General features: G+C 35.4%; 3 protein-coding genes and 1 pseudogene across 3 annotated transcripts; 1 reads left to right on the top strand and 3 right to left on the bottom strand.

Moving 5' to 3' along the window:
• Window positions 1-2336: 2336 nt before the first annotated feature.
• LOC148930403 (uncharacterized) lies at window positions 2337-3699 on the bottom strand (annotated as a pseudogene).
• A 3478-nt stretch (window positions 3700-7177) lies between these two features.
• On the bottom strand, window positions 7178-9323 carry LOC125215006 (large ribosomal subunit protein uL2-like). Its single transcript, XM_048116278.2, has 2 exons — window positions 8828-9323; window positions 7178-7711 (listed from the first exon to the last, which is right to left on the bottom strand). Exons 1-2 carry the CDS (start codon window positions 9265-9267, stop codon window positions 7369-7371), a joined length of 783 nt encoding a protein of 260 aa, XP_047972235.1. The 5' UTR covers window positions 9268-9323; the 3' UTR covers window positions 7178-7368.
• A 975-nt stretch (window positions 9324-10298) lies between these two features.
• Window positions 10299-16320, top strand: LOC125216765 (mRNA capping enzyme family protein). Its single transcript, XM_048118530.2, has 13 exons — window positions 10299-10517; window positions 10716-10855; window positions 10984-11052; window positions 11147-11218; window positions 12095-12196; window positions 12430-12486; window positions 13635-13773; window positions 14818-14882; window positions 14971-15021; window positions 15219-15281; window positions 15578-15701; window positions 15783-15844; window positions 16003-16320. Exons 1-13 carry the CDS (start codon window positions 10439-10441, stop codon window positions 16096-16098), a joined length of 1119 nt encoding a protein of 372 aa, XP_047974487.1. The 5' UTR covers window positions 10299-10438; the 3' UTR covers window positions 16099-16320.
• Window positions 16321-17548: 1228 nt separating this feature from the next.
• Window positions 17549-20028, bottom strand: LOC125215087 (Uncharacterized conserved protein (UCP012943)). The gene is made up of 4 exons (XM_048116397.2): window positions 19605-20028; window positions 18565-18709; window positions 18218-18311; window positions 17549-18131 (listed from the first exon to the last, which is right to left on the bottom strand). The coding sequence occupies exons 1-4, from the start codon at window positions 19907-19909 to the stop codon at window positions 17782-17784; spliced, it is 894 nt and encodes a 297-aa protein (XP_047972354.1). The 5' UTR covers window positions 19910-20028; the 3' UTR covers window positions 17549-17781.
• Window positions 20029-22860: the final 2832 nt, after the last annotated feature.

Genomic DNA, 22860 nt, shown 5'->3' with positions numbered 1-22860 from the left:
AACATTAAACATCTATTATATTTTTTATGATACTTAACAATTCTCAATACTGCAAATTTTCTTTTTGTAAAAATATACTTAATATAATATATATTCCACTCGGCATGATTACCTATAGATAAGATAATTAGATTCTCTATATAAAATCAGTTGTATCTCTGAACATTTAAGTGCTAGTAAATCCTAATTTCAACAATAGTATTATCAGTAAACTGAAATTTGGTAGCAGACTATTTTATTTTGTTTGAACAACTAATTATTTGATCAACTCGATTTTGATAGGTTTAATTATCCCACTGCAAATATACATATTATGCACCACTTATTAATTCATCGTAAGTGATAAAACACTATTTTTTGTGTGGCACCACTTAATATAATTATAGCACCAATGACAATATTAATATACATAAACAATAAATTGTGTAAAGACGACGATAAATATTATGCATGTTTCACCATCTCCATCTCTAAGAATTGTAAGAAATATTATGATAAAATTCTTGAACAATATACACGTGGTACTCTAACTATTGTAATCAAATAAAAAAACAACAAATGAAATGGAAATTACAATTAAAATTATAAAATAAACTGAATTATAAATCTAGTGAGAAAAAACCTCTTTCCGCAAGACAAATTACTTCACGGTTAGTGCTCTCGAATTGACGAATTATCCCCAAAGATGAAACGAGTTCATCCTAACATATATAACATCTCAAATATGTTAGGGACAAATGAACTTGATGGAACTCCAAAAATTGAGCAATACAATGTTCCTAAAATATACAATAAAATGTTGAGAGCTTGCGAAGAATGGAGAATGTCTTTGTTGGTGTGTAATTCATCCACAACTCAATGCCTTTCATAGGCACAAAATTAGGATACGAGAGATCATGAAATTAAAACATCATAAATTATAAAATTAAGAGAATAGAGGTTACAAATTTTGTTAAATGCTCTTTATCCTCTTTAAGATTTGTAACTTACTCATCGTAGTGCTTTAAAAATTAGTCAAAGAATTTCATAGTTTTTATTTATTGCATTTACATCCTTTGCATAAAACAATTATTCAAATCCTCCCAAAACTCGCCTTTTATATATGTATAGATAGATAGATTACATTTGGGATAATTCTTATATTTACATATTTGAAATACCCACTTGGCCAAGGTATGTTACTCCCTCCGTCACATAAAAATATGTACATTTTCTATTTTCGTCTGTCCCACAAAAATATGTACATTCCATTTTTGGAAAGTTATATCAATTTAATAATGTAGGTCCCCACTATCTACTAACATTACTTTAACTATCATTCTCTTCATCTCTCTTACTTTACCATATCATTCTCCTCATCTCTCTTACTTTACTAATTTTGTCGGATAGATGGAGTATAAAATTGTGTTTATCTAATACTCCATGATTTAAGAAATTGATGCGTTACTTAAATATTATAAAGAGAGTAAAGGTAAAAAAAAAAAAGAATAAAATAAGAGATGAATAAGAGTAAAATAAGAGAGATGATAAAGTTTTTGATAAACAAAAAATGATGCAGTGATAAGAGGAGTACTCCCTCCGTCCTATTTAAAATGACACGTTTTCCTTTAAAGTTTGTCCCAACTAAGATGACATATTTCCTTTTTTGGAAACTTTCTCTCTCCAATTAATACACTCAACCACTTTTTCTCTCTCCAATTAAACACATTAACCAATAACTCCTAAAATCCCGCGCCGACTAAGGAATGTGTCATCTTAGCCAAGACGGAGGAAGTATTAATTAATCGATCTACTCTCTAGTTTAAATTTGTTTAAAAGATTTATATACCATATCAATTTAGTGTACTTTTTTCCAAGCTTAATCTATAAATACCACCACATGAGAGCATTAGGGTGACATCATGTTTAGGGTGACATTGTAACACTAAGACTATCCCCACTGGTGCCACTCACCCAACCCAACGTCAATCAACTTTTGAATAAAATACTTATTTCTCTTTTATCCACATATACAAATAACCCCAACTTATTAAAACTTTTACTTCCATCAATGACTCTAATTTAACCCCAATACATATTCTTTTTTTCATATACTTTCAGTCAATATAAATTTTATATTTATTCAAATATATTAAGAAACTCATTAAATTTATATAAATTATTTTATAATTCAAATTTATAATAAAAATTATTACACATCCATATATAAGTGAGGTACAACATAATAAAAACACACAAATAAAAGAAATACGGTACAATAATAGAAAATAAACAAACTAAACTACAAACTAAAGTGAAAAATAAGAAAGATTACTAAAAAGATAAACATTACACATTCAACTATTTGTGCCAAAATTTTCCCAAATGTGCTCAATCAAATCATCTCGAAGGGCAATATGAACTTCTTTATTGCGGAGTTGATCTCGATTTGTTATATAAGAAAACAAACTCCCGACCCATTAAGTAGAGTAGCAAAAAGCTTCAGCATTTCCTTCTTGAGCTCTTGTAGGTGTATCTTCAAAAAACTCAGTAGGATCATAATAATTTTGATATGTATCACGTTCATCTTCTACTATCATATTATGTATGATTATACAAGCAATCATAATTTTTCCCATCAACATTTTGTCCCAGACAAGGTATGGCCTTCGCAAAAATGCAAAACGCGCTTGTAGGACTTCAAATGCTCGCTCAACATCTTTTCTGATAGACTCTTGGAATTAAGCAAACAACTTATGCTTTTGAGTTTGGGGAGAAGTGATTGACTTCACAAATGCAGCCCATGCAGGGTATATGTCGATCAGTAAGATAATATGCCCTATTATACTGATGACCATTTACTACGTAATTAACATATGGTGCTCGACCTTCTAAGACATCATCAAAAACAGGAGACCTATGGATTACATTAAGATCACTGCACGAACCTAGAGTTCCAAAGAATGCATGCCATATCCATAAGTCGTATGATGCAACAGCTTCCAAAATGATAGTTGGTTTGCCACTTCTCCCTGTGTATATTTTTACCAGCCCATATATTAGGATAATTCTTCCATTCCCAATGCATGCAGTCTATACTCTCAATTATGCCTGGAAAACCACGTTGATCTGCTACATATAGAACTCTAGCCAGATCTCGTTAAGTAGGTCTTCTAAGATATGTGGCACCAAAACATGAAATAACACCTTCAACGAAACGTATTAGAGAATCTCTCGTCATTGTTGAACTCATCAGCAAATATTCATCAACGACATCGGATGATGTCCCATACGCCAACACCCGCATAGCTCCGGTACATTTGTGTAACGATGACAAACTTTGTCTCCCTATAGCATCGCGTCTCTCTTGAAAATACTCATCATTAGCAGTAACAGCTTCTACAATCCGAAGGAATACGGATTTGTGCATGCGAAATTGGCGTCGGAAGACCTCTGGTCCATATGTCGGGTTGGAACTAAAGTAGTCATTGATCAAACGCTTAGCACCAATCTCGCGTTGCCTTTCACAACACCTTTTTCTGACTGTAGAAGCTTGAGCCTCTACAATTAGATTTTGATTGGTGGATAACATGTCTTAGCAATTGTATAGATTTGATGATTTTGTTGAGAAACTCGTTCCTCCCATTGATTGAGTGCTATGATATTTGAATCATCAGAACTTGAATCCGATGAAAGTGATGAGTTTTCACTAGAAGACATTTTTTGGAGGTGGAATGAGTACTTGGTGTTATCTTTAAAAAATTTCCACAAGCTATGTATAAACTAAATATATTTGCATGTGACATTAAACCCCAAGAAATGTGAGACACAATTGTAGTAAAGCATGTGACATATCTAATTTTTGCAGGATAATGCATGCGATACAAAACATTTGATTGACACTATGACGCATGTGACATTTCAAAACTTTTGTAAGATAATGCAAGTAGCACCGAATTCATATCTGCAAATGCATGTGATAAAGAACTGATCTTTGTGACATCTGAATTACTTTTGCAGGAATATGCACATGACACCAAAACTCATATCTGCAAATGCATGTGATAAAGTAATGATGTTTGACATCTCAAATACTTTTGCAGGAAAATGCATGTGTCACGAAAATCATATCTAAAAAAATGCATGTGATAAAGAAATAAATCTTTGTGACATCTCAATTGCTTTTGCAGAAAGATGCATGCGACCATATCAAATAAACTTAATATTACACAAATTTATATTACATAAAGTACAAACAAAGGTCACACCAACACACACCAAACTAACATTACATAATTAAAAACACCAAACTATTTTACTTAAACTAATGTCACACCAAATGAATATTACATAACTTATTGTCACACCAAACTCATATCAAACTAAAATCGTTCATTTTCCAAACACAATCTCCATTAGTTGATGTTTCATCTCTTGATCTTCTGGGTACAAGTTCTCTTTGTCCAACAACTTAATCAACATTTTTTGGTACATCTTCATAGATGGATTTCCAGCTTTTCACGCTCTATCTGCAGTCAAGCCTCCACTAGTTCGTTCTCACTTTCTTTAGCTAGCCTTAGTGCATGAAATTCTGCAACAACTTGAGCATTAGTAGAATCAGATTGTGTTACCTTACTTTTTCCTTTTATTTTTGCCTTGTCTCTGCCTATAGGCTGAGACTAGTTGAATGTCCAGATGTAGGAGTTTCCGGATTTGAAGGGATAGTATACTCGCCAGATTCAGAAGTCTTTTTCCTCTTTGAATTGCTACCATCCTGTTCATAAACAACATTTTCATTGTCAAGAAATACCTATGTTGTATCATGAATACTCCACTTTTGATGTTTGCTCATAACTTCATTAAACACTATCAAATCTTGAAATTTGTTGCCGCCTCCTGCTTGGTAGATGCTATGAGCTTCATTCTTAACATCTTGGTTGCTCATTCCACTCCTCCTTCGCGCGTTTGCTTCTTTGCAAGCAGCCACCCATTTGCTTGCATTTTCGTTAAGTCGTTCCATCGACTCTTCATAGAACCAACATTTCTTTTGTTAATTTTAGCTAGATTTTCTGCTTGACTTTCGTGATACAATTTTTTCACACGTACCCATAGTGCATCTCCCTTCTGATGTTTACCACGCACACTATCTACGCTTGCATAGACCCAAGAAGACATAAGTGCTAAATCTTCTTTCACAACCCAACTTACATTGTTTGAGGTCCTCTTCTTTTTGTTCGCTTGTTGGGTATCTCCGAACAAGTTTTGGGTGACATTTTTTGATGTGGGAATTTCAGTAGATGTAGGAATTTGGCTCAGATTTGGAGATAATTCAATGTTTTGTGAATACTCTGGATTTGAAAATGATTGGGGATTCTGATAAGGTGGTGCAAAATTTGGAAAATTTTGCAAACTTTGATATTCTGATGATTGTTGATAATTTTGGGAATTAAAATAGTTTGGGAAACAAGGGCGATAAGTTGAATGATTTGGATCCATAAAATCAAATTTATCAAAACAAGAATGAAAGGAAATTTAGATTGATAAATTTGGTTTGCTTTTGTGATGAGTTTTACATGTTAAGTGGGATATATATAGAAAAGTGAAGCACAATGTAGTAGCAAATAATAAAAAATAATAAATTAAAATGAAACAATAAAAAATGAAGTAGTTCACGTCATTTTATGGAAGAGTGGTTCACATGATTTTTTTGGAAGAATAATTCACATGATATTTGAAAAGATATATAGAGATAAATGTAATAATCATTGAATAAAATAAATTAATAATTAATAAAACAATCAAAATTTAATGTAGTGCAAAATTTTCGAGATTGAAAATGTGACGTAGAATTATATTGTTATTGTACAAATTTATTACAACATACATGTACTCCAATAATCAAGTAATAAAATAAATCAATAATAAATAGTGAAAAATAAAAATAAAAAATATTTCAATATTCAGCCAATAATTATATGACATGTGGCATGTGCCCCATACTTTTTCTAGTGGCGGCTGGAGCAACGGGTTGCTGGATAAACCCAAAAAAGATGTCCCAATGAGCGTGTATTGGTTGTTGTTTCAGTTCGTGCTGCTAGGAGGCGCTGGGACGTTGTTATAGAATAGTGTGGCAGAGTCTGATGAAGAAGGCACAAGCAATGAAACTAATCCGAAGGAGTTAAAGAAACAGATCAGTGAGATCTTTAGCAAGGGGGTATCAGGGCGGGAGAGAGGGTGCATTGAGATATATTACTTTTATTGGTGACACCGAGAGATGAGGGGCGATTGAATTAGATTATTTTAGAATTACTTCTATTTATGCCTATTTTGTCTTTTATGTGTGACAGTGTGTGGAATGTCACCGGTGGAGGTGGTCTAATCCTAGCCCTAAGATCTATAAGATGAACGCCTAGGATTGAATTGATGAAATGGAGTTCAGATTGCAGTCGTATGTTTGTTGGATCTTGCAGGCGTGAGTATTTTAGACAATTCCAAAAAACTTAAATCAGAAACGGGTTTGGTAATATGTAAACTATAAATACTACTCCCTCAGTCCACGAATAAGAGTCCGGTTTTTCTATTTTTGTCTGTCCACGAATAAGAGTCCCGGTTTATAATTACCATAAATGGTAAAGAGACCTCACATTCCACTAACTCATTAACTCACATATCATTTAAAATTAATATATATATGTGTGACCCCTATTCCACTAACTTTCTTCCACCCACTTTTCTTAACATTTCTTAAAATCTGCGCCATTTAGAAATGTGACTCTTAATCGTGGACGGAGGGAGTACTTGGTAATACTGCAATATTCATAGAGTAACATTGCAATTTGGCAAGGTAAAAAACTTTTACGAATGATGCAGGCGCGTAACACTGCAATATTCATAGAGTAACACTACAATCTGATAACAAACTGAAAATAGAGAATACCAATTTTGCCCTTCAATGTTCTTTTTTATGTTCCATTTTAATTAAAATAGGCTATCACATGAAAGCTTCAGAATCACACGATCTCCATATCTAACAGCCTAAAATAGCGGGGTTGTCATATTAATATATCCCTACCACCACATTCACTTTATAATTTCAATTAAATAATTTTCGTTATTTACCGTTTCATTAATTTTATAAAGTGGACGAGTTTTATTTAATTTTGTTAAGTTTTCGACTTCTACTATACATCCGGAAAAATAAATTAACTATAAAATGCATTTTGGGTGTCTCATTGTTGTCTTACATAAACTTCAGCAACAACCAAAGCAAGTTGCATTCTTAAAGTCTCATAAAAATCAAAATTGCATAAAACAAAAAGAAACAATCTTTCATGGTCCAACAAAAACACGAAGCCAATATAATTAAGCTATTCATCCAAAAACACTAGCCTAAGCCTTATCGGCCTTAGCAGCTGTAGCAGCAGCTTGACCACGGAGCCGACCAGTTCTCCTGGCTGCAATAAGACCGACCTTCTGTCCGGGTGGTGCATCACGACGTACGGTACTGGCATGACCAATATGTTGATGGTTACCACCACCATGGGGATGCTCCACAGGGTTCATAGCAACACCACGAACCTTGGGCCATGAGTTTCTCTTCACCCTGAACTTGTGGTATGCATTTCCTGCTTTCAACATGGGCTTCTCAGTACGGCCTCCTCCAGCAACCTGACCAATCATAGCACGGCAGCCACTCGGCACAATCTTTTTGGCTCCTGAAGGGAGCTTGATTCTGCAGCCAAAAGTAAGGCGTGTCATCTAAACATGAAAAATCAACCCAGGCATAATCCTTACACAAGTAATAGAGTTTTAAAAATGCATCAATGATACAAACATAATGTGTGGAAAACAATATTCTACTAGAACAGCAGAAATTGAATACTGTAAGAATACATGCCTCATTCACATTGAGGATTTCAACATTCTAATTCCAGTACATAAATCCTACTTTCTCACCATATTCCTATTTTTATCATTCCAAACACAGTCACACACACACACAGACAGAGACATAGTCACACACGCACTACTCTCTCTCTCTCTCTCACACACACACACACGAAGTCACTACACAGACTTATGTGAGTGTGCGTGCATAGTTTCTTTAAATTCAATTCATATTAATTACATCATTTTTACCAAACAAAGTATCTGTAACTGAATCTTCCAATTCAATTCCATAGAAATCTAATTCCAATTCATGTACCGAGCGGAGCCTAATTGAAGTTTAACTGTGATTGTGATGACCTATGTACATAGAAAATGTTGATACATATTTGACAATCTGATCACTCATCTCTAGCCAGTTACAAAATAGCAGAACAATCAGAGTAAAATGGACCAAGTTAAGCATTAACTAGGTATGTGTTCAGAAACACGTCAATCAACAAAGCATCAAATGAATATATATCGGCATAATCCTCAAACATTTAACAAAGTTATGCAAATGATATATACAAGCATTATGCTAGCAGAACAACTGAAATTGAATCCAGCAATGTACATAAGAATACATGCCTCATTCAAATTGAGGGATTTTGAATTGACGAATTTGCCTACTGATATATATATTTGATAATCTGAGGAGTAATATTTATAACTAGTTACTAAATAGCCAAAAAACAGGGTAATATGGATCAAATTTAGCATTGATTGTCCAAATATATTACTCACAATACATGCATTATATTAACAAAGCATATCAATAGGGGTAATATGGAGCAAATTTAGCAGCCAAATATATTATGTGTTGTATGAAATTGGCAAAATCATAAATAAATCCAAATTATTTCTAATAAAATAGAAGCATGAGAAACAACAATTGAATCAATTATCAATTAAATTATACCTAGAGGTTCCATTATCAGGATTGTGCGAGATGACAATAGCATAATCGCCAGAAGCCCTAGCGAAAACACCGCGGTCACCGACGTGGTGCTCGACGTTGCAGATGACGGCACCCTCGGGAACAGATCTGAGGGGCAAGACGTTGCCGACGACGAGATTGGCCTTCTTACCGCAGTAAACGAACTGGCCGGTGTACATGCCCTCGGCGGCGACGAAGAGCTCCTTCTGGTGCTGGAAGCGGAAGGGGTGGCGGAAGGTGACGCGAGCGAGGGGGGCGCCGCGGCCGGGGTCGTGGATGATTTCGGTGACGACTCCCTTGAGGTAGCCGTTGCGCTCGCCGAAGTCGAGGGAGCGGAATCGGGCGGGGCCCTTGCGGTGGTGAGTGTGGGACTTGAACACCGAACCAGCTCCCTTACGCTGTGCGCGGATTACACGACCCATTTTCGCAGAGTGATGTGTGGAAACGGCGATGGAGAAATAGGGAATTAGGGATGATGATCTGCGGAAATAGGGTTTTAGTTTTGTGGGCTTGCTAATGTTTTCGTTTATTGGGCCCTCATTTCCTTTTAGCCCAAATTCACTTGTGGTACTCTATTTTCTACTCCCTCCGTCTCCGATTAGGAGTCACACTTTGACCGCACACAGGTTTTAATAAATGTAAAGAAAAGTTGGTTGAAAAAGTTAATGGAATGTGTGACCCATTTTTTATATTGATGTGAGTGAATTGAGTTAGTGGAATGTGGACCTACTTACTATTTATGGTAAAAATGAAGTGTGACTCTTAATTGGGAACGGACCGAAATGGAAAAGTGTGACTCTTAATCGGGGATGAGGGAGTAATAACCAACCTTTCACTATTTTCATCACGTGCCATGAATTTATTTTCTTCATATTATCTAACTTCATATTATCGTTTAATTAATTTTCAGTAAAGATATGATGGAGGGAAGGAGCTAGCGCTATAATTGCCCGGCAACGGTGATGGTGAGTTAGAAGAGAGAGGGGAGCTGGCGAGAAAAAAAATTGTTGCGTATATCAAATCACATTTCAATAGTCATGACTCAGATATAGTGATAAGTCATGATTTAAATATGGTGATTGCAGCCACATGAGATTTTAAATAAGCCATGTCACACATCCGAGTCATCCTGCAACCCTTTGAGGGAAAATTAACAACGGCTTTATAAGTTTATGGTTTTATATATATGCTTCAAAGTTAATTGGAAATACCAGATTTCGGCCAAAATTAATAGTTCTTTTAATACCATTGTCCCAAAAATTTATACTACTTCTACTCATTACTTTTTTTTTAATCCTATTAATTCGATGTGCTAGCCCTAAATCTATGCTCTATATCCAGGATTTAAAATATAAAATTCGAGTTTGATGAACCAACACCGAATAAACCCCTAATAAAAATACAGCTTACTCAAATTCGTATTAGTACTATGTAGTATGTACACAACCATTAGATTATTCAGAAATAAATGCAAAAGTAGTAAGCTTGTACCCCTTGTATTATATCGTTGTGGTTCTTCTTCCTCTCCTTCTCAAAACAATTGATTCAAACCCTTCTTCAATTAATCATTGCCTTATTATTGTATAATTATCAATGAAGCGAGGCTATCAAGAATCTTCATCATCGAGTTCTTATGGACCCCCTCAGTCCAAATTTAAGTATAATCCTGAAGGTATTTCAGCAACTGAATTTTGTTTCGAGCTATTGGGCGGATTTCCCGACTTAGGTTTTTTTTTTGACTGATAGTTGATTGGGGTTTCACAAGTTCGAAACTTTCATCAATTTTGTATGCTAATTGTTTTAATTTATTTATATTTGTGATCAGATGAATTGATTTCTCCACGAATTGGGTGATTTATATGTTTGCTAGGTGATGGACAATTTCTTGAGGATGAGAATACTAAGATATTTGCAAGGAAAGTGGCTGATCACTACAGTGCTAGAACGAATCAGACACTCGAAGAACGAGAAGCTAGCCCTATCATTCACCTGAAGAAACTGAATAATTGGGTACTTTTTGAAATTTATAAAACCATTTTATATCTTGCTTGCCAAATACTCGATTAGTTATAATGTAATGAAGTCCAATTGAAACAAAATTTCTGTAGTAGAGTCTTATTGCCATTTGCATTCAACAGATAAAGAGTGTGCTGATTCAGCTATACGCAAAAAAAGGAGACGCCGTTCTTGATTTAGCTTGTGGAAAGGTAGTATATGAGCAATAATTTTTTGCACTGGTTCGTGTATTATGTAAACTTCTGCCTGCCAATTTCAGCTTTTCCTTGTCTTTATTTGTACTAGGGTGGTGATCTCATCAAATGGGACAAAGCAAGGATTGGTTATTATGTCGGTATTGATATAGCTGAAGGATCGGTAAATTGTCACTATTCATTGTCAATTTTCATTATTCTTGCAATGCTGAACTTTGTTTGTGTTCGACTCTTCGCTGAGGCTATGGCTTTGTGGTTATCTTCTCGTCACCTGCTGCTCTCTCTCACAAACTTGCTTTCTCTATTGATTGTGTAAATTCTCTGGAACATATTGCGTACAATTGGAGGCACACTGAATCATACTGACATGTCTATTTTTCTCATTACTAAGTGCTCCATTTGTGCCCTCTTCCCCAAAACATACGCAGAAATCTTTGGTTTTTTGCTAGGCTACTTTAACATAAGGGATATTAACTTGCTTGACAGTTGACGCTCAAATTGCAGTGTGCTTTTGAATTGGCAACAGAAAGTGCCATTCTGTGGATGCATGTAAATTGTTCCACTATTACCAAGAGTTAACTCATGAATTAAACCCTGTCTTGATATGGTTGCTGATACTCACAAAAGGCTCTGCTAAGTCCAAAATATTTGATTATGTTTCGAGTCTTTTCTTGAAGGGGTTGTCTTCTTCAGATATTTCACTTAATTCTATCAACTCAACAGGAAATGCATTAATTCTTCCTTCAGTTGTCCGAAGTGTATCCGTTTATACTAGTCCATTTGCAGCATTAATGAATTAGTTAACTAGTAAGTGAACGGCTCTTTTTCTAATTGGCATCTGGTGAACCAAATGGACCTACATATTTCATGTAATTTTTTACTGTTACTAACTGCAACGGTTAGCGCATAACAAAACATCCAATTCTTCATGGCTGGACATCTTTTTTTATTTCCATGTATTGCAGCTCTCCTTGAAATATTAAGTAAAGATGGATATTCATCTCAAAAATTGAAATAAATTATACCTGCTTCATTCCAGATAGAAGATTGCCGCACGCGATATAACGGTGACGCTGATCATCACCAGCGTCGCAAAAAATTCTCCTTTCCTGCCAGACTCTTGTGCGGTGACTGCTTTGAGGTAAATACCAATGATATCTTTATTTGGGTCTACATTATATTAGAAGCATAATGACTTGTCCAGTTACCCCATCTCCTATAATCACTAGATTCTTTATGCATACGGCTAGACATCAATCTAATTCTTGTATGCTGGATAGCGGGTGAATTACCACCATCTGGATAGCTGAAGTTACTGACACGAGATTACTTCATACAGTCATATGGGCCAGTAATTCATTTGCAAAATTTCAGGTCCGTCTAGATAAGGTTTTGGCAGAAGATGCTCCATTTGATGTATGTAGCTGCCAGGTAGGTGACTCATAAATTTTCATTTTTTTAACTAAACATCTTTGTACTTTCTTAAATTAAACAATTTAGTTTCTGACAGTTTTCTTTTCTACCCAATCACATTCTCTCCTTTCAGTCTCCTAATGAGTTAAAATATGCACACTGAAATATGTGATGAGTTTTACCAGTTTGAAATATTACCAAACTAGATGATACAAGAGAAGTTTGTGTATCTTGAATTGTTTACCCTTATTTCACTGATACAAGAAGGGTATTATGCTTGCTGACTTCAATTTACAAGCTGAAAACAGTCTTATCTGTAAGAAAGATATACGTGTATAAATCTGCATGTTACATGATGATATCAAAATAGCATCTGCTGCTGGAAAATAAATAAAGAAAAACAGAAACGAGAAAGAACATGAAAATTAATGAGAGAAAAATAAATGATACTCCTATAACTAAGTGGCCATTCCTCCGTAAAGGCCACAACAAATGCTGAACTCGAACTATACTCTGAACAAATGAAACATAGCTTACCCTATTTAAGACTCTATTGAAGACTCCAATTGAATCAAAATTCCGAATTAAAAAAAGACTCCTAAACTAACTCATACTCCAAGAAATAAAATCTATTTCTTGAACTATTACCAATGCTAGACTTCCTACTTAAACAAATACTCCCTCCGTCCCACAAAGATTGTCGCATTTTTCCATTTCGGTCCGTCCCACAAAGTTTGTCCCATTTCACTTTTTACCATTTTTGGTAATGGACCCCATATTCCACTAACTCATCCCTACTCACATTTTATTATAAAACTAATATATAAAAGTAGGACCCACATTCCACTAATTTTTTCAACTCACTTTCCATTATATTTCTTAAAACCCGTGCCCGGTCAAAGTGGGACAATCTTTGTGGGGCGGAGGGAGTAACCAATAAGGATACTAAACAACTACAAGATAATCTGTGGGGAATAAGAACTTCACTGAAATTATTCATGTTTGAACATTACAGCAATGACTTCTATAATCTGCGAGGTACAGGAATGACTTCTATCACATGTTTTGGGAGATCAGAAATTTCAGCCTATGCTAGAAAACTATGCAACTAATGATTATTCATGTTTTGCAAGTTAAATTAATCTATCAAAGCTGGGATTTTGCAGTTTGCAATGCATTACTCATGGTCTACAGAGGCGCGTGCCAGGCGGGCCTTGGCCAATGTATCAGCTTTACTTCGGCCAGGAGGCATCTTCATTGGAACAATGCCAGATGCCAATGTCATCATAAAAAAACTTAGAGAAGGTTTTTTCCGTGCTGTTTACATTGAGGCTGACATGAATAAACTTAAAGGGCTTGTTTTTGTCATCATTTCCATACTTCATTTTCCACTTCCTCTAACACACAACACTAAAAACACATATGTATGAGTCATTTGCTATTAACACCAAATTTATTTTTCCAATGATATCATCTATCATCATTGTAGTGGGACCCACTTGAATGCTCATTCTTCATGCTAACCACCAAAAATATCCATCTGTTCATACGAACTGCAAATTCAGAATGGAAACATTGTCCAACAAACATATTTTCATCTTCCAGGTTCTCTAATAGTATTAATCATTCATCATACCAAAATCATCACTTTTTTTGTACAAAAAACATCAGAAGTACTAAAAAATGGAAACTACAATTTGAAATAAAAACCAATCATCCCAAAAAGTAATTTATAGGAAATTTGTAAATGAATGTTCAGGGTCTTTTTTACTTTACTTGTGGAGTATTTGTAGTGTTGAATGAGTAAGAACAGCTTGAAGATTGAATTAATCATTGGTTTCTTTGTTAATGCTAGAAAACACATTATTCCCCATTAGTTTTAATGTAAAGGTAATCATTGGCATGGCATCGCAACACCTTCTGTCTATGCGGGTTGCTCCTTAATATATTTTGTAAAGATAGTCATCCACAGTCATGCAAACACCTCTATGTATTTCCACACTCCCACTCAGTCACATGCGTATGCATACATAAACATATGTATACTTTGTAGATTATTTATGGAACCTTTTATGCCACATTCTCAGTGATGATATCATTTATGCATTTGGTTCATTTGAGTTTTGGAAATGATGCATCTTTTCAATTGCACTGACCACTGTGTCCCTTGCTTTTTGATTTGATTGATGACTGGAACAGAACTAGGTGGCCAATAGACATTACAGTGTAGCCTTTATCGAAATATGCATACTATCCTGTTGATTATAAATTTTGACATGCAAGCATTATGTAGTTTGTGAAGATATTTTGTATCATTGGCCGTTAAAAGGCTTTCCCTTGTCGATGCAGCTGAGGGGCTACAATTCGGTAATAGTGTGTACTGGATACGTTTTGATGAAGAATTTGACGACAAGGTAGATTTCTATGTTTGAACATCTTTTTACACTTCTGCTGGACTCCATTTGCAATATTTTCTTTTCTTCCATTTTTGGCCTATCACAGAAATTTAAGTCTTCAAGTCCCTTTGGCATCAAGTACAAGTTCCATCTAGAGGTATATTATTTGATCCCTTCTGATAATTTCTTTTCTTTTTCTCTTAATCATTGGAAAGGCAAAATAATCTCCTTGATCCTTATTGGTGTTAATGTGACTTGATGGATTCATTTATGTGAACTGTAATCTTTTACTCAGATTGCTTTTTTTGCTTCTAAATACATTTTTCATGGTAATATTTATTTATCTTCCTGCAGGATGCAGTGGATTGTCCTGAGTGGATTGTTCCTTTTCATATTTTTAAAGCACTTGCTGAAGAGGTACTCATTTTCTGCTTAAGCTATCGGTTTCATATTGTGTGGCAGTAATATCAAGTACTGTGTGGTGATATAATTTAGTCCCACTGAGAAGCTTTATTATTGTTATCCTGGAACGGTTTTGTAGTTGGCGATAATGTTTAAATCATGAAACACCGCTAGTTACTGCTAATTGTGAATATATGAACAAAAGACTATTTCGAGGTTACATCTTGAAATACAAGATCCTTGGGATGATTTGATTATCAGCTTAGTCACAATTATGTTTTAACGCTGTCATTCATCCTTTAAATACGCAGTATGGTTTGGAGTTGGTCTTTGTTAAAAATTCGCATGTATTTGTGGACGAGTACATGAAGAAGCCTGAGTTTGTTGAGCTCATGAGAAGACTCGGTGCTCTGGGTGATGGCAAAGACGACAATAGTAAGTTTTAGTTTATAGTCTTACTATAATCTACCTCTGTTTATCTTAGTCTGTTGCTTATTGGCTTTAATAATTTCTCAGGTACATTATCACCTGATGAGTGGGAGGTGGCCTACTTATATTCTGCTTTTGTGTTAAGAAAGGTACACTCCATAAACTATCTCCAAGTTGTCAAATTACTATCAACATGCCACTTCTAAATCTTTTCGGAGTTTAGAATATTGAAAGGAATTGCGATTTCAAATTGGCATCGTTGCTGTTGAAGTATTAATCTGTCAAAATCTGGTATTTTTCCGTGCAGCGAGGGAAACCCGATCAAGCCCCAGTCAGTAGTAGAGACAAGGGTAAGATGAACCTTTCAAAAGAAGATATCATCTTCATCAACGACCAACCTTAATTAATCATTTCAAAAATCAAAGAACTGGCCTTGCTGCAGTTTTGGCCTAAATTGTACTACTGAATTATTTTTTATGCAGCTATACTTGAATATATAAGGGGTGACTGATTTTCATGGCACTAGTCACCATGGCATTTTCTGATGTAGCGGTTTCCAAATTCGATTTATATAATCAAATTGAATAAGATGAACTAAATAATACAAATTCATTTTCTCTTTGCATCTCCAGTTTAGAGTTGATAAATGAATCTATAACTCAAGCTCATATACTTGGAACCCCCTTTTTGTTTTCTCAATCATCAGCAAGAATTGTGACTAGTTGACAAAATACGTTTTAGATTAATTTGAAGCTGACGTCGGAGTCATTGGTAAAATTAAAACTATAATAAGTACTATGAACAAATGATTTTTATTTTTATAAAAGCAATAAAAATAGCTTGAATTTAAAACATAAAAAATAAAAAGGGCATGCATTATAAAAATTGTAAAAATAATCTGATTTAAAAAAAAGAGAAGAAACTCATTTGTAAGCAATGAAGTTTCGAAAATTAAAAAAAAAATCTGATTCTATGAATGAATATATTTTTAAATTTTCATTTGTAAGTATTTGTATTTTTTTTTTTTTTATGTTTTTAATGAAATAATGTCGTATTTTAATTCTAAAGTAAAAGAATAAACAATGTAAGTTAATTTTAAAGGTGGGGAGATGATGTCCATGTGAGAATTGTGATATGAAACAGAAAAGTAGGGAATGACTATATGACTTGAGTTCTAGCATGGAGAAAGTCACTCAGTGAGGATTGAAACTTTGAAACAAGATTTGTGTTATCATATTCTTAAGAAGAGGATATACCCGTGGAGATAAAGATAACATAATCTTATTTTATACTATCTCGTCGAACGAAAAAAATTCTATTGATCGGTGATACAAATATTAATGTAAAATTAATAATTATAAAAAAAGAAAAGGTAAAATGGATAAATAGAATAGATGACACAAGTTTTAATGTAATAATAACAACTATAAAAGAAGAAAAGATAAAATGGATAAATTGAAAAAAAAAAAACAGAAGTTAAAAGTAGGAAAGAGAAAAATGCTTCCACCACCTAAAAATATCCGTCTCCTAAAAATTAAAACTTTCTCTCTAATAATATGAAAACCCATTTTTCATTAACATATTTTCTTTTTATCTACCTTCTATTTTAAGTTTTGCATTTTATCTATCTTCTTTTTTTTAGTTTTGCACTAAAACTCGTATCGTCTCAAAAATTCATACTTTTAAATTTTTACTTTTATAGAATAGTGGAAGTAAATTTTAACAAGAAAAAACAATAAGTAAATTTGAAGAGAATTTCAGTTTTAATATTAGGAAACAAATTTCGGTGGACTGATTGAAATGGAAAGATATATAATAATTGATGGCTTAAAAAAAGGAATTAATGACAAAAAAAAAAAAAACAAAATATAATTATTAAGAACAACAATATGTATGTTCAGTGCAAAACCTGGTGCATGAGTATATAGACAATTGTGTACATCAGTAATAAGAATGTCGAACCAAAAGAGAAATAAGAAGCCACTATATCTAATTCATCATCATCATCATCCCGAAAACGATCAAACTCCCTTTGAAATTCATTTTACACAACTTAGATTTTTGGATTAAGTTCACTTCGACTAATTTATGCTCGTTCGGTTCGCTTCAGCAAGATCACAAGTATGGCCATCACAGCCAATCCCATGAATGATGTTTGCATGACAGCATCTGCATTTACTCTTGTTGTACCATCTGCGCCACCCTTCACTCCAAATAGATTCTGCAGGTAACCGGACAAGTTACTCACCATATCAGTCACACTACTTTTCACCTTCTCAATTATATCGATAAATCCCCCTGCAAACTCATATTCTGAGTGCTCAGATGACCCTGTGGAGCTTTTCGCATCATAGTTGGCTTCTGATCCCGTTGAAGAGTTCTGATCCACACCATCATAATCTGCAACTGGCTCCGTCCAGTCTGGCCGAGAGTCACCTTCAAAGAATTATAAGCATTATTGGCCACAATTCACCTGCAGTTGTTGGCAAACAGAACAGGCGGAGGAGATAAAGAGTTCTTACATGGTGTGTGCGACTGCAGAAACTGCTGAAGATCTTCGTTTTGCAATACTGCTTTCCAAACATTTTGATCACAGGCAATAGAAGCAACAACATTCTACCGATGCATCAATTTGCCACAATCAATACTGATTAGCATGTAAATATGATTATGTATATTCTTAAAAGAGAAATAGGATTTCTAAGATGATTAAATGCATAATGTCACGGAACTTGACCCAAGGTTCCAATGCATACGAGTAGGAATTAGTAAACAAGAAATGTAGATATCACTTTGATGAGCGAGTTCTTTTAGAAGAGAAAGGAAAAAACGCATGTCTTCTCCATCAACATCTGAGGAAATTACAAACCTTGGCCATTGAGTTCTCATGCAGGAACCTGAAGGCCATGATAGCAGGGGCTGGAACAGAAGGGGCAACAGCATGCTGACTAGTGATGCATGCTTTGGTCTCTGAATCATCATTTCCAACCGAGTTTGGAGTCGACAGATAGGTCCTGCAGAAATGAAAATTAGACAGGAAATTCAATCACAAAATGCACCCAAGTCGCAATTCGAAGCAATAAACCCACAAAGATACAGTTGATGTATTAAATACACTAGACGAATTATGCCTGCCTTGTCAACATTCCAATTGGCATTTTTATGAAGTAATGATCAAGAAAAATGGAATAATATCGAGTGGCCTCTGCCTAACCAAATCAAGAAGCTTTGCCACAACATAGTTAATAACTCCGTATACCTAGTACTTCCTCCGTCTCACGCTACTTGACACACTTCTTTCTCACAATCATTTTGGAAAAATGAAAAAGTAAAGTAAGAGAAAATATTGTAGAAAAAACTCTTCTCTACATTATTCACTTTCTTTCTTTACTTTTTATTCACTTTTACTACTGCTATTTATTATACTATTATCATTTTTCCTAAATGACTGAAACTTTTTCTTCCGTTTAACTATTTATTACTAGCATTTTTCCAAAATGAATGTGCAACAAGTGTGACAATGCGTGGGACAGAGGGAGTAACGTTAAAATTCTTAATATCTTGTCCCACATCGACTTGGGAACGATCCTAGCTCACCTATATAAGTGTGTATAACCCTCCCCTTATAAGGCCTTTTAAGGGGTGAGTGGCTCATTTCTAATAAGTAACATAATCACCATAGTACTGAATGAAATGCGATGGCAGATGAGACATGAATCAAAACCCCATCGCTACTGAAATTAACATTTCAAATAGATGCGAGTGTATGCAGCAGTACAACACCAAAATCACCAGGAAAAAATAGTTAAATAGTGCAAGTAGATGTAAATTCATAATGTTGATGAATTCAATAGCTTGTATATGAAAATCTATAATTCAAACAGATAAAAGGAATAAACAAATTCGTACTTTTCAAGTGCGGCTGAGAGTTCAGAAGTGGCCTCTTCCGCTTCCTTAATCGTCGGCGTGCCGCTAAAAACAACCCTAGGCATCCGGTGACCTCCGGCCTCCAGCGCATCAGGGAACACCCAATCATCCAATTCCAAGCACGGCCTGGCCACCAGCTTCATTTCCTCTGATGCTGGCGCCAAGGGACGGGCTGACGCAGACTTCCGGGTGGCGGAATAGTGCTCCGCCGTGACGCTGAGCATGCCGCCGCTAGCGGCTGTGATCCCCGCCATCTTCGCCACAGCTCTCATAGCTCCGCCTCCCATGGATTGGAAACAGTGAATTGGGGGGGAAATTCGAACCCTAGATTATTTTAGATTACGATCACGATTGCTTAAAAGAGGGGTAATCTGAGGCGGTGTGAGAAGGAATAATTAATAAGCGAAAATGAATCAGAAAATTGAGACTGCTTCGTTGAGGGGGTTACACGTGTAACATTTCATTTCGAATTGGACTTTGGATAGGACTATGGAGATATTTTCAAAATTATTGCGTATACTAGTACTATTTTATATACTACAAACTCCTTTTTGCAAAATTTATTTGTCGAGTTTGCTAATTAATTTTATTGTTCGACTGATTATTACTCCTTTCGTCCCGGATAATTCTGGCCACTTTAACCAGGCACGAGTTTTAAGAATTGTAAAAATAAGTGGATTGAAAAAGTTAGTGTGATGTGGATCCATCTTTATATATTAATTTTATAATCAAATGTGAGTAGAAATGAGTTAGTGGAATATGAGGTCCACTATAAAAAATGGTAAAAGTGAAATGAGACAAATTATGTGGGACAGATTGAAATGAAAAACTGAGACGAATTATTCGGGACGGAGGGAGTATATACTAATAATTTACTTACAATTATTTTAGTTAGAGAAGTGATTATAATAACTATTTATTAGATAATTTACTTACAATTACTTTTATTTGAGTCAAGTTGAATTACGGCAATTTATATTTATGTGACCCACTGGATAATGTGAGCCCAATGAGAATTATTCTTCTTCATCACAAATCTGCTACAAACGCTCTAACTTTACAAGCTGAACTCCTCATCTACTGCAATTCTTTGCACAAATTAATATTCACTTTTACCCAAATATTCATTGTCTATACATGAATCTTTTCTCCCAAAATTGCCACAATCAAAATCTCGCAATCCAATTTTTTTTGGATGGAAGAATCAAGAGTTAGAAAGAGAAGAGGAGAGTAGCAGACGATGAGAACCGATTCCTCATTTAGTTGGAGATGAACTACTTTGGGCCAAATTATCAAAAAATAAAAATGGTTGGATTCATGAACAATTGCATGCCGGGTGTTGCACTATTTTTCATCAATAAATAAACCTGCAAGTATACAGAATATATATAGTATAGCCAAAGGTCAGTACCGGATATCAAACACGGGGAATGCAAACACAAAGTGTCTATCTTCTACTAAGACTCAATTACTGTAGGTTTTGGAAAACTTTTGAAAACTAAAAACAATAAAAAGCATATAACAATTAAAATGCAAATAAAACACGGAGATAATCGATAGAGATAAGAGAATCCCAGGGATGTGCGTTCACATTTATGGTTATACAAGTTCCAAACTACAATACCCTAGCACAGTTATTACTTTGATAGAACGAGTCACCTAGCTTATGCTCATGCGATACAAACGTTGATTACAAAATTAGGGTTGTCAATCCTAACACGTAACTCCAAAAAGCTCCTAAGACCCTTGAAAAGTCCTCACTCTCAATTAACAGTGCCGTTTTAAGGGAAGCTAACTGTAGCGTCTACTAAGTGGATCTAACTCGCTAGAACTCTGTCACAGTTATGAAGAAAATAACTTAGGGAAGAAACAAAGTAAAAACACAACGGATATTAAATAGAAAATTGGAATTGTATAACCAAAGTCGTTACTAACACATCCCTAGAATCCTATGAGTTTAGTTACACATAATGAAATAAGCTAAACACATAGATTGAATGGAAGACAATTTGAACATAAAACTAAAGAAAATAAAACCCGTAGGTTGAATCCTTGTCGTTCTTGATGTTCTTGAAATCCTTCTCCAAATCCTTGCACAAATGAAGTACTCTAGCTCTTGATCTCTATGAATTATTTTGCAAGTAGAAGCTTTCTAATTTGATGAAGTTTGTGATCTTATTTATAGGGGAAAGTCAATCCTTGTTGTAGAAGGAAAAGATCTCCAAAATATGGTAAATCTTGGAGCAAATATAGGGCATCTCGGATTCGCCGCCTTTCTCCGGCGGGCCGCCGCACCTTGGCCGACGGTCGCCGCGTTGGAGTCCAGAGAGTCTGTTTCCTCGGTGGCGGATTGCCGCACGACTTCCGGCGGTCGCCGGCCGAGACTTCTCTTCCAAGCGTATTTTTCCGAGACCGCTGCATGAACTGCCCGCCGGGCGCCGGCGGTCGCCGCACACATCCGCGGCGGTCGCCGGTCGCCGTCTGACTCTAGATTTCCAAACTTTGCGTTTTGGCTCCCTTTTTCGGCTCAATTATGCACGTTTCTCATAAAACACGTCAAAATACCAAAATAGACAAAACAATGGACGTGTAGAGTGACTTTGACATAAAAAAACGGACCAAATAATGGCCTTAAAATAGTGCAAAATCCGAGCGTATCACTGGGCCAAAGGAAAAGAAAGGTGCTTGGGATTGGAATTTATAAGTTTGGGCTAATTAGATTGTGTAGGGCTAGAATGTGAAGGAGATGGTTTGGTTTGGAGTTTTAATCTGTGGACTACGAATAAAATTCAAGAATTAAGAAGGGGTGAAGGAGTAGGATTTTGGGAGCTCAAATGGCTGGCCGACGTCGCCAGTGACGTCTCGGGTGGTTGAGGAATCGAAGGATGGGGTTGCGGATGGATATGGACTTCACCTTCCCCGATGTAAAGGGTTGTGTCTCACCTTTGATGGTGATCACTCTCCACATGTCCTCGTGTTATTCATCTCCACTTCATCATCTAGATAATGACACTTAAATTATTCACAAAGTTGCTCCGTGGTAAGATTATAGTTACCATTGTCGAGTCGGATGTGGAAATTCTCTTGGGTTTCCGTCCGCCTATCCCTATTCACCTTGTCACCTTGAAGCAACTAAGGAACTCCTATGCATAGTTTCGGTTGGATGGCCACCTTATCCTGACAAGAGCTTCTATATAGTGGCGGATGCAGAAATTTGTATTCGGGTACGAGTCATATG

This window comes from Salvia hispanica, chromosome 3, assembly GCF_029641045.1.
Source record: "Salvia hispanica isolate PSC_SH4W2 chromosome 3, Shi_PSC_v1, whole genome shotgun sequence".
In the NCBI taxonomy this organism is placed as follows: Eukaryota; Viridiplantae; Streptophyta; class Magnoliopsida; order Lamiales; family Lamiaceae; genus Salvia; species Salvia hispanica.
The sequence above is the reverse complement of the archived record's forward strand: the minus strand, read 5'-3'. Positions and strand labels throughout refer to the sequence as shown.